This window comes from Gavia stellata, chromosome 15 (genome assembly GCF_030936135.1).
Source record: "Gavia stellata isolate bGavSte3 chromosome 15, bGavSte3.hap2, whole genome shotgun sequence".
Lineage (NCBI taxonomy): Eukaryota > Metazoa > Chordata > Aves > Gaviiformes > Gaviidae > Gavia > Gavia stellata.
The window spans coordinates 1,771,916-1,791,930 of record NC_082608.1 but is presented as its reverse complement, the minus strand read 5'-3'; the positions used below and the strand labels follow the sequence as shown (position 1 = coordinate 1,791,930).

Genomic DNA, 20,015 nt, shown 5'->3' with positions numbered 1-20,015 from the left:
AGGACTACGCAGGGTTTTCTGTGGCATAATGAAAGTCTGGAAGTCGGTTGCTGATTTGACTTTCCTTACAAATAGTTTACCCACGTTTTTATCTAATCTGATAAACTTTTCCAAAGAGCAGAATGGTCTTCATTGCCTGTGGCAGGATTTGTTGCTCCTAAAGTGTAGGCAGATGTTAAATAAGCTGTAGTTCTGAGTGTGAGTGAGTGACAACCTTAGTATAAAGGGAGGGGGGGGGAAGATTTTTCTAGTTCTACCCAGCACAGCCTTTTCAACTTGCCTCGCTTCTGTTCCTGTTGAATTCTTGCAGGAGGATGGCCAGTGTGTCGAGCCATGCTGCTGCAGGGGTTGCTTTCTGAACTGATTTGCCCTAAGCGTTACACGTGCCAAGTTAACGCATCGCCTGTGCGATCCATCTCAATGGAAGTCGTGTACTGGTGGTTTTGACTGTATAGCCAAGACAGTAAAGCAATAGTTTTTATTCTGAAAAGGGGATCTTCAGACTCTTGGCACAAAGCCTAGTGACCTTTGTGTTTTGATCAAGTAGAGCTCCAAAACAGTGACTCTCCAGCTTGATTCCGCCTCTGATAAATTACAGGGCTGCTTCTCGGAGCAGCTTACGGCTTCCTTTGAGACTCCTCAGACTGTTGGTTATGCAGGACTTGCTTTGGGATGCAATTTTATCACATTGGCAATCTGTGGTTTAACAGACGAGATGTCAAGTGCCAAGTTTTGTGTTGTCATAGAAATTTATTAAGCTGGCAAGCTCCACTGTTGTAGCTCACTGGAAAGCTGTTTCAGTGTAAGCCAAATGTTAGGGTTAGTTTATTGCAGTTCTTTGTGTGTGTTGCTCATTCACAATTCCTTGTTTTGGTGTGTACGGTTGAGTGCAATACTACTTTGATGGTAGTGAGGCAAAATATTGCAGAGATGGTTAAAAAGCACATTTTTTATAAACTTGTGATTGATGCTTTGAATGATTCTGACCTCTTGATTGTTGCTGTGTGATATCTAATTCATTATGCATCTCGTTTTCTTCTTTCTCACAGTGCTGAAAGGGTAGTCATTCTTCTGACTGAGCTGTTTGCTAGCTCTTTCAGACTGGCAAAATGCAGAAATGAATAAATGTGGTCGGCTAGTGTGAAAACAGCTAAGCTTGTGTTGTGAAAACTTAGTAGTTCTTTTTCCATGTGGACATAGTTATGTCAAATGGTTTATGTAAGTTAAGCTATCAAACATGTCTGTATTATCAATCTCCTTGTTAAACTTCTTTTTTTTTTTTGCTTGCCAAGCTAGCTTGTAAGCAAAAATATAAAAGAAAAAGCTCCAAGGCATAATGTTGAATTCTTCTAGGATTTACCTTTCTACCCTGTAATGTTCTGGTGGAAGTAGAAAATACAGAGAAACCACTAACTGCTTTTAACACCATACAAACAGCTTAAAGATTTTTTTTTTTATTATAAAAACCCCAAAACTAAAAAGCTTATTTTAAATTGACTGGTTTCGTGACAAGATAACAGCAGTGCCTAGAATGTGGCTGTGAAGTTGCTACAGAACTTGAATCTAGTGCAATATTGTCTTTCAGGTGCCATGTTTCAGAACAGAGGAAGACAACTGAGAAAGAAGAGCTGAAGAAAGTAACACAGAACCAGATACAGGCTAATTGGGGGAAAAAAAATTAACCTGTCTCTGAGGTGACTAAAGGGGAATAATGGTGATTTTGCGCCGGGCTCGGCCGCCTGCTTCCGCCCCAACCAGCAATGAATCTTGACTCGCTCTCGCTGGCCTTGTCTCAAATCAGCTACCTGGTGGACAATTTAACCAAGAAAAACTACCGAGCCAGCCAGCAGGAAATACAGCATGTAAGTAAACGAATGATGCTACAACAGAAACTTTGGAAAGAAAAAATAGGGGTGTCACATGGAGTTTCTCTTGTTTGAATTGTACCCTGCAGTGCTCTTGTGTCATTACTTCGTACTGTTTTCTGCGGTGTTGGAAATAGCTGCTTGGGTCTCTGATATTCCTGTTAGTTTCATCTGTCAGGTCATGGAATACAGCAGCTCAGAGCTGAGACCAATATTAATGTTGTAGTTGAATATTAGGATTAACTGCTGCTGCTCTTGGAGTGTGGCATGCAGAGCTTTCCTAACTCCTTCAGGTCCTCCTTTGTTGGTCCTGGGTTTTCAGAAGGCAGGCAGAGTAACTGTAGATCGAAACCCAAATAGCTGAGATCTGGGCAAGAATTCTGGTTTAACTGACCCTTTTAAAAATAGCTCTGACTAGCAGGATGGACTGAAAAGCATTATCCACAGAGGAGTACTTAGGAGGAAGTGAATGTTACTGAGCCAGTTTTAGAAACTGGTTTAGTTCAGTTCCCAGCAGACGGCTGGGCCAGTTGTTTTTTTTTTCTTATCCTAGTGCAGTCCTGCAGTGATTTGAATCAGATTAGGAGGCCATAGGGCTTAAGTAGAGTGAGTTTCTGGTAACAGATGATTTCTTTAAAAGTGCATTTGTTACTTATCTTGAGGTGAGAGGGGGTGATTTCAGCAGTATTCACTGCTTAAAATGATCTCGTAAGCCATGGAGGTGGAATACATCTCTTGTAACTTTTGTAAAGTTGCCATGTTTTTGCAAGTTCATGACTTGCAGGGGGCTCATCTGGGATCATGCTGGCCTTTTGCTGTTGGTTTCAACAGATGATTTTTGCAGCAAGGTGAGACTGAGGTATGACTTGCAGATCTGTCATGAACACTTATGTAAAGGATAATAAACATTTCTTTGATTTGGGAGAAGATAAGCTGTTCAGTTGGAATATAGATCTCTAAAACAGGGACAGATTGTTCCTTATCCTTCATGGCAAGCCTCTTAGACTTGCTGTGTTGCAAGACTGGAAACCGGTCTGTGGAAATGGCTGGTTTGTGTACGTTTGGTTATAAGACAGATCTCACATTTCAAGACTAAATACCTAAAATCTTCACGATCCCTTGTCTTTTTTTTAAACTTCCTGGTATTACTTTACTTCTGTGGTTGTTAGTACAATTTTTCCTTAGTCAGTTGAAGAGATTAATGTGCATGCTCGAACTCTTTGTCTCACGGGACACTGCTTGGTGTAAACTTTTGGCATAATTTGCTCAATTTTACAAAGCTTATATCTAAGCATACAGAGTATGTGGAAAACCATACTCGGAGCTGTTGTTGTCACAACTGACCAAAATGACACTTGCATTTAAATACGTCACTCAGAAGCATCACTGTAGTAAAGCTTGAGGAATTAACTTCTGTTTAAATGTGTTTTCAGTAGTCATTTAATATAGGTGGTGCTTTAAGACTGCTTTAAAAAATAGAATGTATGTTAGAAAAAAACCTTTTATGCATTTGTCAGAGAGACAAATTATAAAGAATGGCTTCCTCTGAAATGCGTTTTTTGTGGTCTTCTTTTCCTGAAGTAGTGATAAAGAGAGCCTGGGTGGAGAGGAGGGAAGGGCTTTGCGGGCAGATTGATCTAGGAAAGCAAAACTTTCTGGATCTAGAAAAGCAGAGTTATTTTTGATCTAACACTGTGTTTGCCTAAACAAAATCCAGCTTGCATCTGTATGATAAATCCGAATATGGGTGGGTTGAACTTTATCCTGAATCACAGACTAGTTGAGGTTGGACGGGACCTCTGAAGGTCATCTGGTCCAACCTCCTGCCCAAACAGGGTCACCTAGAGCTGGTTACCCAGGAGTATGTCCAGACAGCTTTTGAGTACCTCCAGGGATGGAGACTCACAGCCTCTCTGGGCAGCCTGTGCCAGTGCTTGGTCGCCCTCATGGTAAGAAAAAAAGTCAGTCTTCACAGATTATTTTATGATGGGGTACACGGTCTTGTAAATGTGTATGAAGGCTGCCAATACGAAGGTTTCTTTCAGTTCTTTCTCCAGGAAAAATAGCAATTCTCATTCCCTGTTTCCTGGAAGAGCTTTTATGTGAATGTAGTTAGAGTTGAAAGACGCTGCACTGAACTTCTAGCCTTCTCTTCCCCTCCTCCCCATAGGTTATATTTTCAAATTACTAACCTTGTGAAGTTACTATTTTGCAAGGAAGTAATCTAATTTTGATGAAGAGAGGTTGTGTTGGTGGCTTTATGTACCATTTTCTTCTGTATCCATCTGCTTTGATGAATTAATCTTGGTCATGGCACTGGATAGCTCCCTAGGAGTTTGATCCCGCTTCATGCCGGTCTTGTTACGATGTCTAAACCTATGTATTTAATTGGGATTGTGTAAACGAATTGCCTGTGTTCTGAAGCCTGGGCTAACTAGTAGAACTTGCTGTCAATGCAGTTTTGCTGCCTTTTGCACCAATCTGAGCATCTTGCTACCTGATTGTGGGGGATGGCTGCCTTCGAAGACAGTGCTGTCAGCCTAACTGAAGTGGGCTATTTACTCTGGACTGACATCTCACGAGCATGTATATTCTAGTCTCTGGTCAAAAGCAGAGCTATATCTGACTCGGATGTTTCTTTCCAGCAAAACAAATCTTGGCAGCCACTGGAATAAGCGGGTTGTGAGGGAAAGGGAAGCATGGTGTCAGAGAACAGTAGAAGAATTGAGATGAGAACAATCAGAAACAGCAGAGCCAGAGCAGACACAGCCTAAAGCGATGCTGTTTGTCTTTTTGCAGAAAGAAGCTACCGGCAAAGAAGGATATTTATGACGGGGTGAAGCAGTGGGCTTGGTGGAGGCAGTCAGAGCATAGACAGAGCTGCTGGTTTGTGCTGGCACATGTGGCTGTCCTGCAGCTAGAAAGTGGGAAACAGCGGCAAAAACTTTGCCAATAGATGAAGGTTGGATTTGATGTTAGCTGCTACTATTTGGACAAAAGAAGCAAGCTACTGGTGATTAAGTGACTTCAAACTTCTGTCAGTATGGATTTTATTAAAACCAAGTAATGCTGTCCAGTTGAGGTTTAAAGAAATGAATAAGCACTGAAACAACCTGAAGGTATACTTCAAACAGCAAGCTGATGAGGTGGTCTGTAGCCAAGAGTTATGCTTAAGGCAAATGATAGGGGATGCTAACAAAAATGTAACAAGTGTTAAGATTTAGCAGTGAGGAATAGGTGTTACAAACTAACAAATGCAGATCACCTATTTATGACTGAGGTACAAAATTCAGTTGAATGAGCCCTAATGACAGGGGAAAAACTTGGTAAAAGGTCTCAGCTGCAGGTGTTCAGCATGTGATAATTTGATTTTAAAGCTTGCTAATGAGCAAGTTGGAGATGAACTCTTCTCTTTAGATGGCAGGGAATACTTCTGTGTAGTATTCACTTTATGTCTTAAAAGACCCTGGGGTAATGGTGGCCAAGTTGGTTGTGATCAGGAGACAACGTAGAAGCTGCCTGCGAGATCAGTGAAGATGCTGTATGGTAGCTTGTCTCTGGGATAAATTCCTGCTGCACAGGAATTTGATTCAGAGGTTCATGCTGTCCCAAGGCTGTCCTCTTGCGGAGTTAGGGGCTGTAGCTGTGGAAAGAAATGGGGAAAAGTGAAGCCATGACACTGTGTGGATTCTAGGCTGCTTTGGCTGAGAAGCTTGAAATCATTCTCTAGGTGACTTGAAAACCCCTTTTCACTTAGTTTTTTAAGAATCACTACCCATGAAATGCATGGCTTCTGTGTCAATGACTTGTGTCTAGATTTTTTTTCGTTATCTCTTAGTTTATACTTTTCATTTGCAAATAGGGTTAATGACTTGGTTTCTAGATTACTGATTAAGAAGGAACATTCTTAGCAGTTTTGCTAAAACTGTAGATGACTTAATCACTAGAAGTACCGCTGTATCCACAGTACTAGACTCAGATCTTGCTCTGTAATGACTGTTTGCTACCAAGTTGTTTTCTGGATTTTTTTTTTTCCAGATTGTGAATAGGCACGGTCCCGAGGCAGACAGGCATTTACTACGCTGTCTATTCTCGCACGTGGATTTCAGTGGCGATGGTAAAAGCAGTGGCAAAGATTTCCATCAGGTAAAGTTTGCACTGAGAGATCTGCTTATTAGTTTTCGTTGTTACAAATCTGCAATAGGATTTGATCTGTTTTAAGCACAAAGGCAGGTTAGAGGTAGTAGCTTCAAGCAAACTTCATTTCTGGTGTATGGTGTTTCAGTTGCAAGCACCTTTTGCCAGTCCTCAAGTCAGAAGACAACAAGTTGATATCTGACTCTTACAATCCCTTGATCTGGAAAAACAGATAGCTTCAGTACAGTTGCTCCTTCTGCCACATGCAGTGCTCTATTTTGAAAGCCTTTCTTCGTCTTTTAAAACTTTGTCCAAATTCACTAACTGGCACTTCTGGTGCTGGCTGTGTCTGTTCTCAGGAGTGTTTTTGTCCTTAAGCAAGGCATCCTTTGCCACAAACTTTTTAGCTCATAAACAGGAATCAAATGTCTTAGATTGTCTATTGCAATGTGTGAGGACGCTTACAGAAAATAAAACATTGCACACAGGATGGAGAATGTTTGATCACTTTCTCAGTCTTAAAAGGAAGACCAAACTAAACCAGAAGAAAACCTGAATGACAAGAAACTAGTTAATGTTAATGAGAATTTGGGGACTTACAAGACTTAAGCACCTTATCTTTGTTTAGTTTTACTGCACACAGTGAACAATAAAGTTTTGTTTTATTGTCCTGTTACAAAACAATGTGAGTGTTCAAGTTATCTTGTTCTTTTCAGACTCAATTTCTGATCCAGGAGTGTGCGTCGCTGATTACAAAACCAAACTTTATCTCGACGCTGTCCTACGCCATTGACAATCCGTTGCACTATCAGAAGGTTTGTACGCTTCTTGAAGGGGATCCCCATGTCAGAAACTGCAGTGACTTGGTCTGTAGGAAACCAGCTGGTTTTCCCTTTTGTTTTTCCTGGGGTGTTTATGGCTAAGATTGGTTGTACTAAAGTCTTCAAAAATGGAGATTGCCCAGAAGTTGGGGTTTTTTTTGTTAACCTGAGCAAGTTATTCAATCACTCAGAACGACTGCAGACTAATTTTAAAGCTTAATCTAATGTTAGTACTTTATGGCTTGTCTGTGGCAGCCAGAACCAAAATAAATCATCAGCGCTCCTGTTTCTTTCAATATGAAAACCATGATGGGGATTTAATAGTGGAAGAGTCGGATATGTGGAAGGAGCTTTTAGTCAAGATGTATCCAAAAATACTTCCAAAGATGCTTTGTTTAGCCATATAAGCTTTATGTTAACCTTATAGCAGAATAGTTACTAATATTCCAGACCTGCAAATGGACTCTAGATAGCCTGCCACCTTACAAATGAGACTAATCATATAACAGTTTCCATTTAACTCTTCTTACTTGTTTCAGAGTCTAAAGCCTTCACCCCATTTATTTGCCCAATTGAGTAAAGTCATCAAATTAAGTAAAGTTCAAGAGGTAGGTGAATATTTATGGCAAAAATACTTTAGTATTTTTTGACTAAGGTTGTTAGAAAGGACGATGTCCCCTTACTATGGTGTTTGTTCTTGTTTGTAGGTGATTTTTGGTCTCGCTTTACTGAACTCTTTCAGCTCGGATCTACGAGGTTTTGGTAAGTGCACCTTCCGAAGTACTGCAGCAGGGACACTTCTTCTGAAGCAGTGGGCTTTCTAGATGGATAGATGTGTGCCTGCGTGACCCGAGTAATGCAAGACCTTTCGATCAGTAGCAATCACCATTTTGAGAGGGGCAATAGATAGCACAGTCGTCTTGTCTTATATGAAGTTGGAGGTCCCTTCCATGAAAGATAGACATGCTAGATAATGAATCGAATTGAGGTACTGTGATATCTTGTCTTTTAGTTGTTCATTAATGTTTGAGTTCTGAGGTATGGATTATGAGACTTCTATTTAAATCTGAACTGTTGTAGCTTGTGGTAAACAAGCTCAGATTAAGAGAATGGTACCTAGCTAAAAAGAGTCTTCATATGGAAAAGAAATTTCAGGGTTTGACTCTAGCCTTTTTTGTTTTCAAAAGCTGCCCAGTTTATCAAACAGAAACTCCCGGATCTTTTGCGCTCTTACATTGACGCGGACGTCAGTGGAAATCAAGAAGGTGGCTTCCAAGATATTGCAATAGAGGTCCTGCACCTTCTCCTCTCCCATCTCCTTTTTGGGCAGAAGGGAGCCTTTGGGGTAGGACAGGAACAGATTGACGCTTTCCTCAAAACATTACGTAGAGGTAAGTGGTGGTGTTCAGAAGCCTGACTAAATGAAAACTTTGAAATGGATTTTTGTAACTTACTGTCAGTGCAGACTCTGCTGCTGAAATGGTGGGGAGCTTGGTGAGGTAGAACTCAGTAAATTTTCATAACTCTAAACTGACAGAAAAATACCACTGTTCTGGCATCGGGCCATAGTGTACTGTTTTTCTTTCAAAGAGCAGCAATGTGGTCTCATGTTTGTGTTTTTTGAAGAGTTGTGATAAATCAGCATTAAGTAAGAGGTATTCAAGTCTGTGTTTGCTTGCTTGTGTGGGATGGTATTTGTGGATTTAACTAAAGCAGCTCAGTGCACTGTAGCTGAAAAACTTGAACTCCTTACGATGTAAGGAATATACATTACCATTTCAAACAGGTAGATTTGAAGCACTGGGTTGTTTATATTGGGTTCAGATCTATGAGGAGACACTAGCACAGCGAGGGAAGTGCTTTTGAATAAAACTCTGGTTCATTTCCTGGAAGCTACCGTGGTCCTTGTGTGACGGCAGGGGACGTTATCAATATGGTAGTCTCTTCCTTTCCGAAACAACAGTGTTTGCTGTAAACCCATTAGAATCGAAGCTAACCGAATTTAACTCAACCCCCTCCTTGGTTCTGCACAGACCTAGAGAAAGGCACCTTTTCTACAGAAGCAAAATACTTGTTCTATTTGTTTAAGTGTAACTTCTTAGTTCATACTTACTTCAATGAAGATACGTGTATTAGCTTCTGCAATTCCCTTCACTTTGCTTTGGGAAGTTGGGAGCTCTTCTCTGAGTGGCCTGAAGGGTATGGAGACATTATGCATCGTATGAAAGATAATGCTGTCTCAGGAAGGCCCACTCATAAGAGGTCTTTGCTGCTTTCCACTGTGGGCAAAACTCCCACCCACGCATCTGATCCTCTCATTATTGTGTCTCTCTTAAACTTTACTTCCCTGAAAGGAAGAAGGGAGTATTCTCTCCTTCCATGCCCAAGTGCCTGGTTTAGATTTGCTAGACTTCTTGGACTCAATAGCAGCTCCTTTGTTTCCTAACGCTTCCTGATTTGGAGGAGAGGCTTTTGCTCTACTGCTGTATTGTTTCCTGCTCTGTGCTTTTTTTGGATGACTGCTGTTAGTGACAATCCAGTTCTAAACTTACCACCAGCACAGCTGCTAGCACTTTTGGGCAGCTGCAGTGAACCTGTATGAACCTAGTCTACATTCTTGTTCTTTAGGAATATCCAAGTGCCAGTAGAGAACTGGGAGGTGGGATGGAGGAGTGCTGCATGAGGGCCCTCTTGATTTCTGCAGCAGCAGGGAAACTCTAGTACAGCAGTCAAATTATTTTGAATAGTCACTTGCATGCAACTGGTGTTCTGGGGTTTTTGACACTTTTTTTTGTTACTCTTGCCTTTAGATTTTCCCCAGGAGCGTTGTCCTGTGGTGCTTGCACCACTTCTATACCCTGAAAAACGGGACATTCTAATGGACAGGATCCTGCCTGATTCTGGAGGGATAGCCAAAACCATGATGGAGAGTTCTCTGGCAGATTTCATGCAAGAAGTTGGCTATGGCTTTTGTACAAGGTTTGTAGGAAAACATAATTTTCAAGCATCTTGGGTGGTGGTTTTCTTTCTTGCTTCTTGAGGCAAAAGGTAAAGAACACTTAATGAGGTTCCAGTTATTTTAATACTTTCAGTGTTATGAGGTCATTTGTTTTGATTCCCATTTTATATTTTGCTTTCTTCTAATGCGTCTAGCATGTCTGTCTATTATGTAGGATTTCGTCATGGTAAGAAGTGCTAGGTAAAGGTGTTCACATTCCTTGTGAAGGTTTTATAAGAATTTGACCATCACCCTCTTTTTTTAAGTAAAAACAAAGTGGCTAGGTAGGCATGAATTCCAACTAAATCCTTCTAGGTCTTTGGAAGAACTTTGTTCTTGTGACAGACTCCTGTTAGCTCACTGTCCACATGAAATAGATTACAGAACTGAAAGTTATAGTCTCACTTCAAGAGACTTGACCAGCAGCAGCTTTCAGTTTGTATTGGGTTTTGATAAGTGTGGTACACAGTATGGTTGAGATTATTTGTAGCTGTAGAATCGAATTATGACAGTGAATTGCTAGAGTATCTTGACAGCTGCATCAGTCTTTGCCTGCTTAGGCTTATTTTAGTAAAAATACAGCTGTCTTAAACTCGCCCTGGGTTTGTGTGTGTATTTGTAGACATGCATTAACCACATCTTCAGTAGTGTTCCATATCCCTGCACTCTGCCTCTAGTCTGAAATGTTAGATGGGCAGCTCTGTTAATGTGACTGGCTGCAGCCATGTGAAAGGGGCTGTCATCCATAGAGCTGTGTCGGTTTGCGGGAGCGGTGCGAGCAGGACCAAAGTCCTTTGCTTATAGCACCTCGCACAAGTACTGCATTACATGGGCTAGTTGTTTATGTACATGTGTGAATTGGAATAGTTACCAGAAAACTGGAAGGAGAAGCTCGACTTTAGTCAGCAGCTGTCTATTGAAGAGTTAATTTGAGTATGTTAGAGGCTTATTTCCTGCCGTATATCTGCTATCTGCACAAATCCAGCTCAATTTTTGAATGCAGTTTTTAAGGATTTAGGATACTGCTCTAATAGTGGTAGTGGTATCAGAAGCCTGCAAGTGTGTGACTGGTTTTGAAGGGAGCCTTAGTCTTCGCCCTTGGTATGAACCTAATGTGTTTGGGTTTTCTTAAAGGAAGAGTCACTTAAGTATAAGCTAAGAGAAGTAAACGATTTCGTATTTTAAAAGAAAGGCTATTGACTACTTTGTGGAGGTGATCAAATCTCAAAGATATTAAGATAAGTTCTGTTTAAACAGTGAAGTAAGAAAAGACAATGTAAATGTGTTGGAAGATACTGAAAATTATTTCCTTTATTAACATGTGCCTGTTAATAAAACATTTTTTTGATCTATAGTGATGCTGTATAAATCTTGTTGGCCTAACTAAAAGTGTTCAAAGTGAAACAAAAATTGCAAAAAAAGGCCTTTGGTTCTAAAATTTGAACTTAAGCATCTGCTCGTTGTCTGCTCTTTTGGCTCCTTGGAGATTTTTGGTAGTGACCTCTGATCAGAAACGCCATGGCTTGCATCAGGCTAAAAGGCATACCTTCACAGCTTACCTTTTGAACAGTGCACGTCATTTTGAAATGTGTGTTCGCAGAGCCTTTGTTTTACTTTTAGCTAGCAGAAAACTTCAGTCTTTGAAGCTCTGTATCACAGGTCAATACATGGAAGTGCTTTTAACAGAAAACAGTGCTAAACCTGCCCTGTGCTTTTACTTTGACAGAGCATGGCCTGTGAAACATCTCTCACTGTCACTTAAGTAGACCTAGCTTTGAACTGAATCCATGGCACAGTATGTTTCATGGAAATAATTACACAGACTTTCTACTGAATTTCTCTTCTTGCTTGTCCTGGAATTTTGTTATGTTGAATCATTTGACTAACATAACTGCAGTTGAGTGAATGGTCATATTTCACAGTCTGCAATTAGTTTCTGCCAACAATCTGTGTGCTGTCCCAGCTGCACTCGCATGTCTTGTTTCGGTCTGTCTGTCTTATGTTGTGCCACAGTGAAACCTGCTTTCAGATTAAGATCTCTCTGTTTTGTTGCATCTTAGTGTCGAAGAATGTCGCAACATAATCATGCAGTTTGGTGTTCGGGAAGTCACGGCTGCCCAGGTTGCCAGGGTTTTGGGGATGATGGCTCGAACTCATTCGGGGTTGACGGATGGTATTCCATTACAAGTGAGTGGCTTACTGGGGTGGGGATTATATGTATTTTAATCAGCAGAAAATGAAGAGTTAAAACGCTATCCTCTAGTAATTTAAGAATTGCTTTTATTATTCAACACTTATACTTCTAACTGTTCCGCTGTGAATGTCTATAATACGTTCTTGAATGAAAGATTCTCAGACGTGTGCAATTGGTGTCTGAACTTCGGCTTACCTTCATAGCGCAGGGAGTTCTGTAGCTAGTGGCTTTTGAGACTGCTTTTAACTAGTATTTGATTAAGTGTATTTAACTTTGCAGTCCATTTCGGCTCCTGGCAGTGGGATTTGGAGTGATGGGAAAGATAAAAGTGATGGAGCACAAGCCCATACCTGGAATGTGGAGGTCTTAATTGATGTTCTTAAAGAGCTGGTAAGTTTTGTGAGCATCTTGGTCTTTCATACGGAATACCTGAAAGAAGGGCGTGTCTCAGTGTGAATATAAAGCTTTTTAAGCTCCTAGCAGCCTGAATGGCTTTGAATCTCATTAATGTAATTGCGCTGCTGTACTTAAATGATTGGCGTTTTTTCTCCTCATGAACAAGAACGTTTTAAGGAATTGTGGGAAATAAAAGCTGCCTGAATGGCTAACTGGGGTGCAACTTGAGCTTTATTCCACACTGCTCTCACCTACTCCACTGTGTGTTCTCTGAGGGTTTTTGTGTTTGAACTTATTTCTGACAGTGGAGAGCTATTTCTGACAGTTTTGTGCATCAGGCACCTTGTTTGGAAAAGCTTCTCACTGTAGGCATTAGTGATGAAAATGAAACAAAATATTTTTGTAGCTACTCATTCCAAAACTCTAAATGCTTCTTGCGTACGATGACGCCTTAGAAATAGGAAAGTTTTTCCACCACTTTATAAGCAATTTTTGTAATTAACTCAGTGAAACATGAGTAGTATTTCTTTTGCCTACCTTACATTGGGTGATTTCTTTTTTTCTGTATGTTCCCTTTCACCTAGGCAGGAGTCACTGTTTTGTTTTTCTAAACCTTGGAACATACAACTAGCTTTGTCTTTGGTGCTCAGCTATCTCTGAAACGAGTGGTTTGTATTCTACAATGGTCATAGTTCCCTCCAAACTCCCTCATCCTCATGGTTTCACACTATTGCTGAAAATAGGTGCTTTGCAAGTACTTGCAGTGTACATTCTTTGAAATGAAAGTTCTGCTTGCCAGCAGGTCAGACCCTTCTGCCTTTTATTGGAGGGCATGTGGAAGCCTACAAAAGGAATGAGTTAGAAAGGAGCTATGTGTTTGAGTGTTTATTGGGTTTTTTTTTGAAGACTTGTTAATGAAATGTTTGGAAGGATAGACAGCTACTGCCTTTAGTGCTGGGGGAAGTGCAATTTCACAGGCTAGTTTCAAACATTAACTTGCATCAAGTTCTCACAACTGTGTAAATGGTTTTCTTTCTAAAACCAAAACCTTGCTTTCAACTAAAAGTTGGGTGGATGTTAAGCTGGATAAAATACTGACGAAGAGGGTTTCTTACAAGACAGTACTGAAGGCCATAATGATCAAGGCTGACTACTCTCTTGCTTTTCTGGTTGCAGAATCCTAGCTTGGACTTCAAAGTAGTAACCTATGAATTGGACCACCCGGGATTTCAGATTCGTGACAGCAAGGGCCTACATATTGTAGTGTTTGGCATCCAGAGAGGGCTGGGCATGGAAGTTTTTCCCGTTAATGCCATATACAGACCTTGGAAGCACGCAGAGGGCCAGGTAGGTTTACCAACGTTTCTGCTGGATCTTTACCACGCTTGCAAAGTTCCTGAATTTCTTGAATAGCAAATGCGAATTCGTAATGTGAATTTTTAGACAAGCCACATTTGAGAACTTGGCCTGTAAGGCGTAGGCCTTGGGTGTGTTCCTGAATTACAGTCCATTAATTGAACGGTGTCTGCATTGTTTGGGAGAAGATGGTCACTTGCTACATGTGTGACACACCTTCAGTTTTAGCAGAGTTCAGATGTGTAATGAAGCTGAGCGTAGAACTGTTGCTGCACAGCTGTGCTCTGAGGTTTTTACCTGGTTACACAAAAAGGCTACAGTTTTGTGCAAACAAGTACCCTCAGCACACCTGTATCCGTCACTTCGAGAAATCCTGGGAGAAGCGTGAGGTTCAGTCTTAAGTAAAACACATTGATAGTAAGTCTTGACGCATCTCTACTGCTTTGATTTGCATCGTTCTCAGAAATGTGTGAGTTGATAAAGTGGAGGGGACCTGAAACTCTAAATACGTAAACTATTTTTTGATGTCTCTTATTCCAGCTCTCCTTCATTCAACATTCCCTCATAAACCCTGACATCTTCTGTTTTGCTGACTACCCTTGTCATACTGTTGCCACAGACATCCTGAAAGCACCACCGGAGGATGACAATCGAGAAATTGCCACATGGTAAACCCGCTCTCAACTGCTTTTCATACCTAGAGTTAGAATAAGATTACTTGTCTCATCTATCTTCAAGCACGCAGATGTATCTGTAGCTGTGTGTACATCCCAATAGATAAGCCATTAGTATTTGTGCCATGTTTGAGCAGTGGAAGTTCCCATGTTATCAGAACTTCCTATGTACTTGCATAATATCTGAAAATGCGCTGCCGGTTCTTGCTTTTATTGGAGACTCCTGGTTGTCTGGAGAATTTTTACTGATGTATTTTGGGAGATACTGTGAGCTGAGAGGAGGGGATAGAGGAGGTATGAGTTTAAATCTGTTTTTCCCAGGATGACATTAGAGAAACTTGCTCTACTTGTATGAATGAAGCCCTGGGATTTAAATAGTAAATTTACATAGCTATTGCTGTGTTATTGCAGGAAGCTGACTTGTTTGACTTTCTGAGCTGACCTTTACACCCCTTCTTTTGATATAACTGTGTGGCTGGTTTCAGTGAAGATACTTGCTTCTATTTCCATTGTATGGCCCAAAATAGGGAATTGGAGGATGGGCAATACACATAAATTGGGAAAGGTGGCAATGGTTACTTGTCTGTAAAGCAGGCAAAACAAGTAGAATATCTTCACTAAGTTTCACAGGTGGGGACTCGGAGGTGCTTAAAAAAGTGTATTCCATTTCTGGCAGTATGTTTCAAGCTAAGTTATCCAAGTGACCCACCTCAAGCTGAATTTTTTTCAACATCAGCTTTCAATTCTCCCTCCTCCCTAACAGAATCAGAATCTCTTAAGCTCTTAAATTGTTTTGTAAAAAAAAAAAGAGTTTTTTTGTGGTTAAGAATGCTCTTGTAGGCTTAATGATATGTGATAAGAGCTGCAATATCAGGTTGTTTGCAGTGAGCATTGCTTTATATTGTCTTACAGTTGTTGCTACAAAATGCTTGAATCCAGGATCCTGTAAGTTAACTACTGTGTAACTTTTTGGCGGGGGGTTTTCTATTTGTTTTTTTTCTTTTGTTAGGAAGAGCCTGGATTTGATTGAATCTCTGTTACGATTGGCAGAAGTGGGACAGTATGAGCAGGTTAAGCAGCTCTTCAGTTTTCCTATCAAGCATTGCCCAGATATGTTGGTATTGGCCTTATTGCAGATTAACACGTCCTGGCATACCTTGCGCCATGAACTCATCTCCACGCTCATGCCAATTTTCCTTGGCAACCATCCCAACTCTGCCATCATTTTGCACTACGCATGGCATGGACAGGTAAGTATTTTCACTGGAGCGTGACTGTAGTTTGTTCGTGTAACTGGAAGCTTGTTAAATGGGTTCAACAGTTAGAATGACAATGCTTGTATTGGTTTATGAACTAGGTAATTGAAAACCCAAGAGGTAAATGATCAGTGGTTTATGCAAAGTAATACAAGTTGTCTCCTCTCCATCTTGAAGCAAAATGTTGTGATTTGAGTTTCTTTGGGGAAATATATTCAGAACAAAGAAATAATGTTCACTGAGAAAATATTCCTGGAAAAGTAGAGAGACCAAAGTTAAGTTTGACTTTTTTTAACCTTTCCGTTTTAACCAAAGTTTGGTATTTTTTAAAAAACAAAACAAAAGAACATGAAAAACTCCACAACAGCAACAACCCACACACACCAAACTCAGCCTCGCACATTTAAAGTGTAGAAACTTGAAGCAGTAAGAGGTGAGGAGGTTTAAACCAAAATAATCTCCATTGTACTTGCTAAAAGATGGAGGCTCTTCTATGTATAAAGAAGCTACTTACACCGTAAGTTTTAAGAGTCTAGGGTGTTTTCTGCAAACTTAAGACTGGCTGCTGACCTTCTTCAAGGAGAGCCTCCACGGAGAGGCAGGGTAACTATGTGTGCAGATCCCATGCTTTTAATGGGCAAACAAGTAGGCTTTTACAGATTTGCCTTTTGGTATGGGCTTCATCGTTGTGTCCGCTGGTAGTTATGCAAATAGGAGTCATAAGGAGAAACTTAAGGCAGAGGAACCATCTGGAGTGGGAGGGAATCTGCATTAGGAAACATCTTGCCCTGTTCAAGTGAAGTGGAGTTAATGATAAGACTGACCTTTGAGGTCTTGGTCCACATTCACTGCAAAATTACGGCTATTTTCTAGCCAAAGTGCTATGAACATTTTATATTTTTCCTGTTAAACGTCTTGAAATCGAAGAAGGGGGGGTAGGATAGAGTTGATGTGCTTTTGGCATGAGGTCTTGAAATGGCAGACTATGCAATTTTTCTGCAGGGTAGGCTTCAAGATAAAGTACAAAGTTACGACTGCCATGTGACATGGTGCCACTCCACAACTTGACGATGTTTTACTGCCCCAGATGAGGAAACCTTGAGCAAAACCCTTGCTGCCATCAACATCTTAGTTGTGTGGTAGTTTAAGATTGCTCCTGTGTGATTGAAGAGCTAGGTACTCTTTTTTTCCGTGTTAGGGTGACATTGCAATCCTCACTTCAGGATAGCATGTCAGGCATAACATTTTGTAAATGATTTGCGTATTCCAAAAGCAATTTCTCTACAATTGAGAGGAATTAGACGTGTATAGTGGTAGGGAAGAGATGGGGATGTACATGTTTGCCATTTGTAGTCATTCTACATCCTTCAGTTGTAGCTCCTGGATAGTTTATTATTGCATGGTAAGAGCCCAACTCAGAAACTAAGTTCTGAAGCTAAAGAGAGAAAGTATGTTTGCACGTTAAGCTTTAGAGGTAAAACATCCTACTTAATGTTCACATAGCTGATTGTTTTCAGAGAGGCATGAAGTACAATCCTGATTTAATTCTCCTTAGGGTCAGTCGCCTTCGATTCGTCAGCTTATCATGCATGCAATGGCAGAATGGTACATGAGAGGGGAGCAGTATGACCAGGCAAAATTGTCACGTATTCTTGATGTGGCGCAAGACTTGAAGGTGAGTTTTGCAAAACACTGCTGCTATTTTCTGTCTGGTGTCTTATGCAGACGTGCTCATCTTTTAACAGAGGCTTAGCTTAACTTAGGTGTTGCCTAATTTAGTGAGGATTACTTTAAGCATGTCTGAATTCAGTTGTTGCTGCTGTACCTCATCTTTAAAAAAACAAACAAACAAAAAACATACACACAAAACAAAAGTCACATGAACATAGGAACATAGGCTGGTTTTAAATGCTCTTCAGCTGAGTTGTGGTATCTGACTACAGATGCTTTCTAGCCTGTCCAGTTGTGAACCCAAGACATTTTACTTGGTGTTTGCAGTAGAGCTGGTTATTGTGGCTTAGCTGACAAGTAACTTGGGAAGCAGTATAATCGAATTGCTTGCTACGTGAATGTACTGTAAATCCAGGAAGAGCTTCAACTGTTTTAACCTTGAAGAGTTTTGAAATGGGAATGTAGAAAATATCCTTCAGATATTTGTGTGAAGGTAGCACTGCCTAAGCCTAATGGAATGGGGATTTCTTAGGAATACTACTACTTTTCAGTTGTTCACACATTCACAAAAGAGACTGAAAGTTGCGACTGACTTCTCTGAGGCCTTTATCACTTCCTAAAGTTAGGTGCAAAATAATTGGGTGTCTCAAAGTGCAAGAGCATCAGCTGCTGCTTTGGATCAGTTGTGTTGTAGCAGTTATTGTGTTCAAAGGTGAACACTTTGAGCAGATATATTCAAAGTGGCTCTGAAGGGCTTGAGGTCTGTTCGCAGGGAGATGCTAGGCTCTTCTGATTAATTTTGTTGCAGTATCAACTTGGTAACTCTCAGCCACTTGCTGGTGGATTTTCATATAGAGGAATTTAAAACTGTCAGCACAAGGTCGCTTCAAAGAAGGTAGGGTCATGATTTCAAATGAGAGCTCCTGCTTGTCTCACGAGCGAGCTGTAAGGTAGTGAAGCTGATAGTACCAATCCTTTTGTTGACAAAGAAAGCATAGCAGCGTGCGATAGCAAGACTTCACTAAAAAGTATATGGGGATTAGAAAGAAAAGGAAGGAGAAGGGGTGTCCTTGTGTCTTCACTAGTAGTCTTCTGATTTTCTTTCTTTAGGCCTTGTCAATGCTGCTAAATGGTACTCCATTTGCCTTTGTTATTGACCTTGCTGCACTTGCCTCTCGACGGGAATACCTCAAACTTGACAAATGGCTCACAGATAAAATTCGGGAGCATGGGGTAAAGCAGGATTTTTCTTTTTATTTCTGCACTCTATCAGTGACTAACTTAAGTCACTTCATCAATTTTATAAGTAGCTTTAAAGTTGTGGAAAATGTCCATGGTCGGATAGTTCAACGTTTTCACTGAACTATAATAGCTTAGTGCGATTCTTTCCACGGTGCAATTGCCAAGTTTGAAATAGTGGCTTGGATGCAGTTTGGGAGATTAAGATAACATTTTTTTTCCTCAGGAGCCCTTCATCCAGGCCTGTATGACTTTCTTAAAGAGAAGATGTCCATCTATCCTGGGTGGCCTTGCCCCAGAAAAAGATCAGCCCAAAAGTGCTCAGCTTCCTCCAGAAACCTTGGCGACTATGCTGGCCTGTCTGCAAGCTTGTGCTGGGTAAGGATTATATTGCTTACGCTGAATGTGTAATCTGCTTGCAGCTTGTTTGTTGGCACATGGTCACAGCTGGTTTGGAATTTCACATGGAGAATGGGGTTAATGAGAGTATATAAGCTTGCAGGGATAGATTCAGTAGTATGTTTAATTTTGCACTGAAACCTCTGTTGTAGGCTAGGTCACGAGAGCTTGAAAGAGTGCTCTTGTCTTTGTAATAAAACAGGTGAGGTGATCTTGGTAACTGGGGGATGGCCGATTAGTCAGATCCTGGGTTGTTAATGACTAGATACAGGGCTGTAATTTGTACAAAAAGGAATATGGGCCAGAACTACAGAATGGGACAGCATCTTGGAAAATGGTGACTGTATAAAGGATTTTGTGATTGTGTTGAGCAAATGCCTCCATGTGTGGTTATCACCCAGCAGAAAGGGCTAATGCAGTCCTTACGTGTAGGAGAAAAGGGGTAAGTGGTCATCGTAATGTAACCAAGACCGAAACTAGATGTGTGTAACTTCTGTTGTCTTCATTTGAAGTACTGACAGTCTCAAAGTAGTCAAAGGATGGAAAATATCTGAGGTCTTTTGCAGATCAGATTGTTTAGCTAAAGTCCAGAAGAAAAAATTGTGGGTCCTAGAGAGCTGTGTTTACCTGCTAGAGGGAGGGGTAGGCTACAGAGAGACTAACATAAATGGAAGTTGAACAAATGAGTTTTTAAATGTTGTGTTAATGTTTAGTTAAAAAGGACTGAATGTTATAAAATACTTGTGGTGTCACTTAATACTGTCAGATCAAGATGGTATTTAACTGCAGCAATACTTCAAAGATAACTAGGCGTAGCATAATGCGATGTACGAGCCAGAGGGACCGAAACCTGGAGATGGTGCTGGTTTTGGTGTTAAATTTTGACACTGAAAGAGGCTGGCATGTCCAAGTGCATGTTATTTGATCTAAGGCTTATATTGTGTCCCTTGGCTTAGCCAGCGTTGTCTTGGCAGATGTAAGAAACGTCTTTAAAGGTATCCAGTATGAT

The 20,015-nt window shown here is 40.7% G+C and overlaps 1 protein-coding gene across 5 annotated transcripts in view; it reads left to right on the top strand.

The window, feature by feature from the left end:
* Positions 1 to 1,724: 1,724 nt before the first annotated feature.
* Positions 1,725 to 20,015, top strand: part of CNOT1 (CCR4-NOT transcription complex subunit 1) — a 54,101-nt gene continuing 35,810 nt past the window's right edge. For all 5 annotated transcript variants that reach the window (XM_059825054.1, XM_009811682.2, XM_009811681.2 and 2 more), the window contains exons 1-15: positions 1,725 to 1,862; positions 5,904 to 6,011; positions 6,719 to 6,817; positions 7,363 to 7,431; positions 7,531 to 7,585; positions 8,011 to 8,214; positions 9,634 to 9,802; positions 11,882 to 12,008; positions 12,295 to 12,405; positions 13,588 to 13,758; positions 14,308 to 14,435; positions 15,451 to 15,691; positions 17,253 to 17,372; positions 18,479 to 18,601; positions 18,834 to 18,985. In XM_059825054.1, coding sequence (XP_059681037.1) covers positions 1,761 to 1,862; positions 5,904 to 6,011; positions 6,719 to 6,817; positions 7,363 to 7,431; positions 7,531 to 7,585; positions 8,011 to 8,214; positions 9,634 to 9,802; positions 11,882 to 12,008; positions 12,295 to 12,405; positions 13,588 to 13,758; positions 14,308 to 14,435; positions 15,451 to 15,691; positions 17,253 to 17,372; positions 18,479 to 18,601; positions 18,834 to 18,985 — 1,979 coding nt within the window. In that variant the 5' untranslated portion in view covers positions 1,725 to 1,760. The remainder of the gene's footprint in view (positions 1,863 to 5,903; positions 6,012 to 6,718; positions 6,818 to 7,362; positions 7,432 to 7,530; positions 7,586 to 8,010; positions 8,215 to 9,633; positions 9,803 to 11,881; positions 12,009 to 12,294; positions 12,406 to 13,587; positions 13,759 to 14,307; positions 14,436 to 15,450; positions 15,692 to 17,252; positions 17,373 to 18,478; positions 18,602 to 18,833; positions 18,986 to 20,015) is intronic.